At 33.7% G+C, this 12,107-nt stretch overlaps 1 protein-coding gene across 1 annotated transcript; it reads left to right on the forward strand.

Annotated features, from left to right (window-relative positions):
* Nucleotides 1–7,072: 7,072 nt before the first annotated feature.
* Nucleotides 7,073–12,107, forward strand: LOC137813885 (uncharacterized). Its single transcript, XM_068616351.1, has 5 exons — nt 7,073–7,722; nt 9,283–9,395; nt 9,485–9,859; nt 10,240–11,071; nt 11,632–12,107. Exons 1-5 carry the CDS (start codon nt 7,497–7,499, stop codon nt 11,700–11,702), a joined length of 1,617 nt encoding a protein of 538 aa, XP_068472452.1. The 5' UTR covers nt 7,073–7,496; the 3' UTR covers nt 11,703–12,107.

Raw genomic sequence — 12,107 nt, forward strand, 5'->3', positions numbered from 1 at the left:
TACCATGTACTGTTGATGGTGTTGTTGTGAATGATTAAATTGTTGAGAAATCATGTTTAGATTTATATTATTTTGCTTATCTATTGTGCATGATACTACGAATTTTCCAAATTATAATTTGTTATTGATATTGCATTCTAGAAGAGTTTTTGACTTAATAATGCCTTTTAGATTGTGAAATTTGAAATACATTTCAAATATGAAAGATTATTCTAGATTGCACAATCTAGAAAATATTTTTTTATACATAAAATTTTATTTCGGATTGTGCAATACAAATTGGACTTCTGATCCATAATACCTTTTTGTCTTTTGGATTATACAATCTATAACTTCAAAATTTTGTCTCAAATTGTCTCTTTAATTGTATAATTTAAAAGAAATTTTGAAGTTTAGATTGCATAATCCAAATCAAAATTTATTATGGATTGTGTAATATAACATACAATTTTTATTTTCGGTTACACAATCTAAAACCTCAAAATTGTATTCTAGATTATACAACTTGAAAAACAATTTAAAATATAAAATTATTATTTTAAATTGTGTAATTTGGAATACTATTTTAAAGTTTTTATTACACAAATCGGAAGGATTTAGTCGCTTCACCTTTTTTCTTATGTATCACATAATTTGCAAATCACTCAAAACCAAAAACCCAACAACATTCGAAAACTAAAACAAGAACCTCAATATGCTTACTCAAACATCTACCCACCTTCAAGATTTACAATATATTAATATTGAGTTGATTAGTGTGCCAATGTTTTGATCTCAAACTTGGAACAACTCCTTGCTCTACTGAAGAAGAAAAAACAAAAATGGAGTAATGAAACCTTCATTATCATTAAAAAAGAAATGGCAAAGTGAGAATTTTTAGATTTATAAGAATATAGAAAAGAGTTATGGGAGTGTAAAAAACAATTGTCTTAATTGACCTAAGCCAATTTTTTATGTGTTAGCCTTGAAGTAGTACAATGTGATTTCCAAGACACATTTGGTTGTTTTTCCATGCACCCCATGTCTTCTTCAAACACCCCCATAGTAAATACGAAATTATTATTTTGTCGTTCAGTAAAAAATTAAAAACCCAAAACCATAAAATGTTTTCACCTTACTCTTTTTGCTATCTTCTCTCACCTCGTGACACCCCCAATCTCTGTTGCATCCCGACACACCTCTAAGGTCCCATTTATGGTGGTTATTGACAAATATTCATAGGTTTTGCCATCCCTACTTGAGAGTGTGTTGTTAAGGCTTACTTATTGCATCTAGTTGGATGCACTATATTTGAAAAGAAGAGTGTCACTTCCATATGTGTTGCATACTTATAGTTTAACAATCTACGTATGTGTGGTGGTTACACTTGGGAACAACAACACTGACTCATTTGTATGAGCAGTTGGGGGATCCTCTTATTTCAGCAAAAGCAGTTGGGGGATGACATTGATCAGGTAGGTCCCTCGTCTTAGGAAGAGCATGCACCTGAGGTAAGATGTTATGTTTAATAAGTCATTAATTAATTTATTAATTTAAATATTTAACTACTTTAACTAAGTTATTTAATTTGAACTTGTTGCAAGTTATAATTAGTCGCATTTCCAATGTCCTCCAACACATAATTGATTATGGTCACGTCACTTGAGGCATTGTAACATATCAGGGCACCTAGTCAACATTGTAGTTAGTGTAGAGCGTCACAAATGATGGGGCAATATACACAAGACGTGATCATTTAGTCAGTGGACAACAATGTTATTTTTTTTACAATAAATTAAAGGATGCCCATTTTGTTGTAACAATTATATATATACAATTAGGTTTCATTAATTTTTGTTATTGTGTTTGTTATTTATTTGATTTGTGTGACCATTCTTGTTATGTAATACAATATAAATCATATCTTACGTAAGTATCAATCATAAATAATGTAATAAAGCATTAATCACAAGTAAGTAATAAAATATAAATAATGATTAAAACCTTAAGAATGTTAACATCAGTTGTCTGCAAGATTCATATATGTCGTATTATGTTCAGTTAATTAGATAAAAGTTTGCATTCAACTAATGTAATATGATAATCATAATCTTGCCTCTGGATAACAATGTGTAAACCATAAATTGTTAGCGTTAAGCATGAGACAACCATCATGCATTTTACCTACACCATAAATTAAAAGTAGCAAACAATGGGTAACAACGGATATAAGTAATGTGTTGAGTAATTATCATACTTGTACAAAATGTGAATCATACAGATGACCAATACATATTAATCGATGTACACTAACATCAGTGAATGGTATATTACGCAATGAGAATATGGTAATATTTTGCTTCAACGACAAGCACATTGATATCACATTATATCTGCTTGCTATTAAGTATCCCATATTCGATATTGTCATCCATTTCTCAACACTATCCTGTAAATACAATTATGTCAATTATAAAGCATACATGTTCAAATGAAAATGCACATTATATTATGAGTCTTCACTTACGACAGAAAGCCCATCCACCAATAACTACCTCTTTATATGGTCCACCGTTCATGACCACCTAACAATGTCGTGTATTCTTCACGCCACTAGATATTTCTTTGAATAAATCCAATATGAAAAGTGGCCATGAGTCTTCACCCAACCCCAACAATGAAGCAATAACACGATACTCACAATGTTCATCGACTTTGACATCATTTACATCCAAAATATAAGAGTGACATTTCAAATGAAATTGATGAAGCATGGGAACTACATTAGTGTTGGGGTTGACCTTTCCCTTTCCTTTCAGGCTCTTCAAAGATGAAGAGCTATCAAGTACATAATGGATATGATCCACATGCTCAAAATATGAAGGTTCATGTTTTTGGACTTCTGAAATTTGTTTGTTGGACTCTTTTGGAATCCTTTTGTCTTAATTGTATTTGGTGGTGCACACATTAGTGGCATGTCCGGGTAGGCAATTTCATGCAACTTGTTCTTAATTGTCACTTTGTCACATATATCAACTTGTTTGAATCAAGATACAATGACATCAATGACCTGTTGAATTGACAACCCAAATGATGAATCACATTGACATAAATATGAAAAACTCAGTTTGGTCCATAAAACATGAAGTTCATTTAGTAGAGTGACATACATAACATATATAGCTAATTCACAAGCACATGGTAATTCATGAGTCCATCTAAGTACACATCCACAATGTTTAGTATCAAAACCGACATGCTTCACCAATTAAACTCTTCAGCAATGTGCACCAAAACATGTTTAGATACAAAACCAACTAGCCTTTTACACAATTTGACATTGAATGTGTGTCCTTTAACACTCATTTAAAAGGATGTCTTGATTTTTTTATGTTGAAGTATAATAATGTGTTTTACCGCATCCCAACCCGAGCACAAGTCACACATGCTATTTTGTAGTACTCATTTCAAACATCCTTTCCAACATGTTTACCTCACAATTCAAAGAGACAATGATATTTTCGAGTACCTATTACAGTAACCTCTAAATCATCCTTGTACTTTCTATACCTCCCTCTTTCATAACCTAACAACACACATGTCTTTCTCCCTTGCTTTCCATTTGTTGTATCAAATATGATAATGAAAATAAAAAAACCAAGTCTATAACTAACCATACAAGCCCATTCTAGTTAGTTTTCTCGCAAAGGAAACACTTACACAAAGTTATTACAACATAATTAGTACATCACTTCTTAAAGTTATAGTATACATGAATGAAATGAAATGTTATTCACCTCATCCGTTGTAAAATGGATACCTAGTCCCCTTCAACCAATTCATGTTCAGGCACAAAATTGACTAAGTTTTCAATGTCAGATATCATATCTACTTCATTGGATCTTTTTGTAAACAATTCAATCTCCATGTTCATACTTCAACAATTTAATAAAACATAAACTAACATTTTATTATAATTTTAAGAATGTCACTAAAATCCAAAAAATTATGGCATTAAAAAGTGGATTGTGCTATTAGCCTTCCGAATTGACCAATCCATAAGGTATTTTTGAAAATAAACAAAAACCTTATCGATTGGGTAATCCATAAGGTATTTTGCAATTACAAAAAAAAAAAATTGGATTGCATAATCCAGAAGCACGCCATTCACAACACCTTCCACACTAGATCCAAAACAACACTCTTGATTACATAATCCATAAGCATATTATAAACAAGTTGTTAGAATGTGTGGCCAAAACAAGAGGGGGTGAATTGTTTCACAAGATTTTCGCAAAAATTGGAAGTAGAGTGAAAAGTTTTGAAAACTCAACCAATTGATTTTCTGTTCAACTAGATAAAAGTTTAGTTTTATAGTTCTTTACAAAAATTCAACCAGTTTTTTTTTTCTCGAAACCACAGGTTATTTATACCAGCAAAGAAAGAACAATGTTAAAAATAATGTATAAGAGAAAGGGATAAAGAGATTCACACCAAGAAGTTTATATTGGTTCACTCTTAACCAAGAGCTACATCCAGTCTTCAGCTAACCACTGAGAATTCACTAAGTAATCAAAGCAAGATTACAAACACACACCAAGAGTGATGATCTTGAACCCCTCAAGAAGACACAACACTTCTTGACAGCACCACAGTTTTTCAGAAACCCTTTTAAAAACTGCCTTACATAAATTACACAAAATTACAGTGTCCAGAAGAAGGAAATAAAGTACACCTAAGCTTTACAAAGCAGTAGTACAAAAGTATAGAAAAGCTAGTCCTATTCCACACAAGTGATGATCCAAAGCTCTTTATTCTCTTGAAAATGTTTTTAATAAGCTCTCCATCTCAGGTTATTGAAAAGATCATAAAACAATCTTTATATAGACTCAAGGAAGTGGTTAAAACTGTTAGATCATAAATCAAAAGCAATTGGAATCATTTAAAAATAGTTTGGAAATCTTAACATAATTCTATTATAAAAACAACAAATTGTTTTCCAAAGCAACAAATTGAAATATCTTTTCTGTTCAGGATTTCAAATAAAACAACCAGTTGTTTTATCGAAATAACCGGTTGTTTCAGTTTGACAACAACAAAACTTTTCCAAAACATTTTGAAAACCAATAAGTGTCAAACAATTAGTTGTTTCGACAATTCAACAGGTTGAAAAACTTGCTTTAGCCTCAATACCTTTGAGTAACAGTTTTTTCAACTAGTTGATTTGAAAAACAACTGACTAAAATTTCTCAGCTTTTTAGAAAATATTTCTTTTAAAAAAGATAAAGAGTCAAGTGAGCTTGGATCAATACAAGGTGTGAATTAACTAGTCAAAAACTATTAAACCACACACACAAACACAACTACAGGTTCTTCAAGTCTTTTACACAGATTCAGAGGCATCAAAGCATCTTGTTCAACACAAGTGCCTTCCGGATTTGGTAATTCAGAACTCCTATTTGAATCCGGATTAACATATTGGAGTATGTAATTTCTAATGTAATCATGTATTCCAAATTACATAAGACAGAATGTTAATCAAGATCCAGGTAGGAGTTCTGAAATGACCAATCCAAAAGACATTTGTTTTTATAATATGCTTATGAATTATGTACCCAAACCAAAATACGCACGTAAATATATAAGAAATGCAAAAACTCACCTTAGAGCCATAAGCACCACAAACCATCACGAGGAAATGCCAACCAGTGCCAACACAACCCACCACCACCACAACAACTACCAATGCCTTCAACACTCAACGCAACAACTTCAACACCACCACACTTCCACAACCATTGCCTCATTCTATTTAAAATTTTTACTTAGGACATTTGTGTAATTATGAAATTTATGGGGTGCGTGAAGAACGCAGAAAGGGTAGAGATAAATTAAATTCTAATTGTACTAAGTTCCCTTTAATTATTTATCTTTGAAGTTTTACTTGCCTTTTGAAATGTTTCCAAAATTTTCCAATTTTCTTGTTTCTCAAATCTTCTAAAAGGAGTTAGCAAAAGTTGGATTATCTAACGAAAGTATTAATGGACTCTACGTATAAAATTAACTAAAAGGAAACTAAAGTAGATGAAAAATGTTAAAAGAAAGTAAAATAAACGCACGTTTTTTTAGAAATTAAGAATAATAAACACTTATCACTATATTTATGGTTTTGTGGAACATTAAAGGTGCTAACAATAAGTGCATCTTGCATTATCTTAAGGAGTTTATAAAAGATTTATTCCCATCTATTTTTCCTGGTAGGAAACTCATTTGAATTTGTTCGTGTGTTTAACTTTTGAAGAAAAGTTGGTTTTAATCCAATCTTCATTCAAGAATATCGAGAGAAATCAATGGGTATATGGGTTTTAAGTAGTCTTCATGATGTTTATTTTAATATTATTGGCAATATAAATCAAATTATCACTTTTTTTATGTTTATGTGGTTTGGTTATGCTCTTATGCATAATTTTATTTGTTTTTTTTAAATCATCTCCAATCCTTCCATAATTTTATTTGTTTTTTTTTCTCAGTTCCGTAAACCCTAAATCCATAATTTTATTTGTGATCCAAAAAGGACTTCACTCTCCAATTCTTAACAACTTTATTGAAATGTGAATGCTCCAATTTTGTAAATTCTTTTAACTTCAATGCACCAACTTATTCAAAATAACTTATAAACAGGATATTTGTTGATAAATAAAAATATGTCTCAATTGAATTTGAGCAACAAAGTGACTTAAATCATTCTTCTACCGTCAAATACCGTCAATATGATCAAGCTAAGTGAGTTCTAAGTTTGTTCTGACTAAAAAGATGTGTTAATAGTTAGAAAAAAAGAGAATATTTAGAAATTATTTTTCACCAATTAATAAGCAAAGTGATAGTTTGAACACACTAAAGTAAATTTCACACAAAACTATCAAATAAAATTCTGGCAAGAGTGAATTTAACTTCAATGTCTTAAAACACACCTACACTATTAAAAAAAATTGAATACATTTTAGTTTTAAAATCCTTATCTGTTTTCACGAGCAAAGTAGGAGAGAGAAGAAAACGTGGGGCATATTAAGTTGGAATTGTCAAACCTTACCTCACTGCCCCCCAAATGCTTTCTTCCTCGTCACACCTCACACTCTCTTTCTAATTTCTTCCTCCGATAGTGCTAGCTCAGTGCGTAATTTTTAACAATAAAAAAAAATGAATGCATTTTCTTTTCCTCTTTGCTTCCACTTCAAATTTTCAAAAATATAAAAAACAAAACAACCACACCATCTCTCTCCAAAACAGAAAATGACACTAGCTGTCGATTTTGCTGCACAAGTTATTACTTCACTAATAATCACTATCCCTTCTTCTTCATCTTCTTCCACTCCCACCCTTCACCCTCAAACCCTAAAAATCTACTAATCTTTCCAACCCCACCTACCCTCTTGAAAAAAGATCATATTTTCGAGCATAGCTTCCCAATGGGTGTACCCAATGCAAATGGGTCGTGACCCTCTTCCTCTTCTTCTGCAATGGGAAAGGGCGAAGAAGAACAACAGCCTCTGCCTCCGTCCGAGGATTCGCCGCGTAATGCGGAGTGTCGGTGCCACTGTTCTCGGATTCAGAAGCTTGTCGGCGCCAGATGCATCCTCGTACTGGTCATGTCGGTCGCGCTGTTTCTCTCCGCGGCGTTTTGGTTGCCCCCTTTTCTGAGCCTCGCAGATCGGAGGAACCTGCATGGAGGTTCCAGATTCAAAGGTGGGGTCTTGTGGCTGGCGGCATTGTTTCGTGGGGTTAGATCTGTTTCTGTTTTTGGATTCGGAGGAAATGAGGTTTTAGGTTTCCCGGATTTGGGAGCGTGTTGGAGAAATGCGGGTGAAAGGAATTTAATTTTGAGCGTTGGGTTAGATTTTATCTGTGAAGGTGTGGAAAAACTGACATGGGGTTGGTACAGTTTAACTAGTTTTATGGTCTTATAGGTTTCAGCAAGATGGTCTACTATGGAAGAACAAAAAAGGAAAAATTAATTAGAGGTTTTTAATGGGTGATTAATGTTTCATTGGGAAATAAATTCGGTTATTTTGTTAGTTATTTAATTGGGGTATTTTAATTGGTTATTTCGTCTCCTAATTACGGTGGGTTTGTTAATTAGCCAATTGAAGGGATTTGGAAATTGTGGGAAAGAGAACTTGTTTGTCGGATCTTGTTTTCTTCGTTTTGGGAAGTTACTTTAATTATAGCTATTTTAAGTAAGGTTTTAGAATTTTTCTGAGCTTGTTTAGTTGCTTTTCTTTTTCAAAATGGTTTTGGAGATTTTTAGTTGTCTTGTGCGGCTTTATTTATTTTTTCTTTATATGCTATATTTGATGATTGTGTATTTTGACTGTGTTTATTCACAAATTACAAACTAGGTATCATTATAAACGAGTTATGGTTGTAAATTATATAATATAGAAAGGGATTTTCTTTCTTAATGATGGGTATGCATTAAACAGTTTTGCTGTCTTAGGCTTTGTGACGCTAGTTTTATGATGACTTCTGTTGATGCTAGTTGAATGACTTGGTCTATCCAAGCATTCTTTACTTTTCTATGATTGAGATGGAAATATGGCAATAAACTTTATTTGCTGTGTTTTTCGTAGTTTTCGTTTGTAATCTTGAAAAGTTGAAATTGTGAAACCTTTTCTTGAATTTGGGTAATTTAGTTACAATAGCCGTAGTATTATTACTACGGCACTGTGACACCATGTGCTCAGCCACTAGATGTCATTTCAAAATTCCACCTCATTATGCCGCCAATGTGCTCAGCATATTTTCCACCATAAATGATTATTCTAAGTGTTCAATTGCCAGATATTTTCTTACTAATGGAATATTGAATGAATAGCCTGTAACATATAAGTGATTACCTGAAGATTAAGTAGTTTAATACGAGCAATTTTATTGTTTGGTTGGTTAAGTATTGTGGCTTTTGGAAATTGTGGTTCTAAATGTTTTTCCTTCGTAATAATTATAATATACACTTTGTGTAATACCTTTGCATAAAGATGGTTCTTCAAAATATCATTATTCAATCTCTCTTGCTTTCTCTTGCGAAAATTATAACAAGCATCTCCATACTCTTTACCAGTTTAGCGTGCTTTATTGAATTTTCCCCATGCATGCTTCAATTTATGGATAGATTTTGAGACATTTCTAATGAAGGTTTTTATTTACTCTTGCATTGCCATACTTAGAGTTTTACTATGATAAACAACTTCCTGAAAAGTCAAACTCTTTGTAAGCACTATTTGCTTAATGGCATTGTTTACATTGCAGATCATGATATTGTTGCAAGCTTTATCGTCAATAAATCTGTTTCTTTGCTAGAAGATAACAAGTTTCAGCTGGCAGATGAAATTTTTGATGAGATTGATGCTCCCTCTAGCAAAGTACCTCTCTTCATATTTCCCTTCCATATCCTTTATTATTGTTTACATACTAATACTTTCTCTTTCTTTTTTGGTCAAACTAAATCCAGGTAGCTGTCGTGTCTCTAGAATCCTTACCTGGGCCAAACAAGACAAGAGTGGTTTTTGCAGTTGATTCTGAAGATAAAGACACAGAAATGTCCTCAGCTGTCATCAGTTTGATAAGAGCATCATTTACATCCCTGGTTATACGCCAATCAATTCTCCAGCTTACTTCTTCATCCTTGTTTGGAGATCCCTACTCTTTTGAAGTGCTGAAATTGAAGGGAGGAATTACTATAATTCCACAACAGAATGCATTTCCTCTGCAGAAAGGGCAAGCAAAATTCAGCTTTAAATTAAATTTCCCCATTTATCAAATACAATCCAATTTTAAGGAGCTGACTAGTCAGCTAAAGTCTGGATTATATTTGACATCCTTTGAGGTTGGTGTTTTTATTTTTTTATTGTTTATGGTGGTTATCATTTTGTATACCTTTTGTTTGAGGTCAACTTTCAGTTCTTAATTATATGTTGTGTCAATGGTCACTGCACTGTTCTTGTGTAAGGGTTTTGCTTGTTTTGAGCAAGTCATGTCTGGCATTGGACTATGAAAGAAAGAACATTGCATATTGATAATATGAGCAAGCTTGTTTGCTAGCATGAGTATTGTCTTTATTGGTGTTGCAGAAAACTGTCCTTTAGGGGGGAATCCCTATACATAAATGCAATTTACTATCCTCAGTACTTGTTGATCTCGAACGATGAAATACTTGTCATAGGATGTCCCATGCTGATTTTTATTGGGTTTTCTCGGTGGTTGCAGAACTTGTATATCAGCTTATCGAATTCTGAAGGTTCAACAGTTGACGCTCCTACTGTTGTCCAGTCAACAGTTCTACTTGCAGTTGGGATTGCTCCTTCGGAAGAGAGGCTAAAGAAACTGGCACAAACCATCATGGGACCACATAATCTAGGCTTGAATCACACTGAATTTGGTAGGGTTAAGCAGGTCCGACTTTCATCTGTCTTGCAACACTCCCTTCATGGAAATGATGGTAGTGGCTCTGCATGGTCACCTTCTCCTGCTCCTCTGCCACATCCTCCACACCACCACCACCATCATCAACACCGGCATCATCATCATCACCATGATGCCCATCTTTCTCCTGCATTTTCTCCTATACCTGAGTCTATACATGTACCTGCACCAGCACCAGCACCTACACCAACACCTACACCTAGACACGCACTTACACATACACCTACACCTACGCCTCCATCCACGCCCAGGAAGGGTGTGACTCCACCCAAGGTTGGTTCTCCTACTGTGGCAAAAATTGCACCTGCACCTGCACCGGGGGAAAATTCTCAATCTCAGCCTCCTAATTGTCGATTTGGTTTTAGAAAAAGGTCTACCCATACTTCTGGGAAGCACGCTCATCCTCCAACACCTGCAGTTGCCCCCACTATTAATCCACATCATCCTGTTCATGTTGCATCACCAAAATCGCATATTGATCCCCCCACACATGTCTCTCATTCAGAACCTGCCTTGAGTCCTTTACCGAATGTAGCTTTTGCTCATGCTGAGCCCCCTCCTAAGAATGAACTTGCCCCAGAACATTATTACACGCATATTCCTGGGCTATCATCATGTAAGTATGCTCAGTAATATGGCAATAGTTATATAGTTTAAAGATGACAATAGTTTTCGAATTTGTTCTTGTGTTTGAGCACATCTTTCTTGATTGCTTGAACCTTGGAACTTGAATACATATTTTCCTTGGATCATACATGTGTGCAACTCTGTTAGACATTTCTCGTATCCAAATTCTGCAAGGTTTTGCATCTAATTCTAGGTTAACCAGCAAGCAGGATAACTTTTTAGTTCTTAGGAATTGTTTGGATAAACTTCTCTAGAAGCACTTATAGGAGAAAAATTTAAGTAGGAAAAACAAAAAGAAATCTTCTCTCCAAACTATTTGTAGTTGTCAGTCTTCTCGAATTAGCTTATTCAAAAAGATTATTTTTAATTTATGCACAAGTTAATTTAGTTCATGGAGAAACCTTTTTATTCTTTCTTTGTGTTCTCTCTTTTCCTAAAAGTGTTTCTGAAGTAGCTTATTCAAATATGCTGGTGGAGGAGTTCAACATATATGGCTATAAATCAATATTGAAATATTGTTTCTTGTATGCTAATATCCTGTTTTTGCAGCTTCTGCAGGTTGTCTTGGAACTGCTAAATGGTCATTTTTAATGCTTATAGTACTTGTGTTACGGGTATAACATAGTACTGGAGTTGTATACTTGGCCAAACAAACTAGAGTACTACAAATGTGAGCTGCCCAAAAAAGGCGAGCTTCTGCACATCCATCTAAGTGGATATAAGCTGTCGTCATCAACATGCGTGTAAATAGTTGATTAAAGATATCCACATGCTGTAAGTGTTTTCAGGTCAAAGTCCACAAGTGGCAGGCCTTGATCACACAAATTACTGCTCTTTTGTGATGTAAGATGAAAAAAAATGAAAGAAAAAGAAGAAGAAAGTAACAATTTTCTTTTGTTTCTCATCATCCCTTGCAATAAAATTATTTTGTATGCTTCTGTAAGCCAACCAAAGGCTATGTTGGCAGAGATGACCAGGAAAAATGTTCAACCAAAGATGGCAATGTAACACGGTTTTGATGTTAA

Source organism: Phaseolus vulgaris, chromosome 1, assembly GCF_051622355.1.
Source record: "Phaseolus vulgaris cultivar YP4 chromosome 1, ASM5162235v1, whole genome shotgun sequence".
Lineage (NCBI taxonomy): Eukaryota > Viridiplantae > Streptophyta > Magnoliopsida > Fabales > Fabaceae > Phaseolus > Phaseolus vulgaris.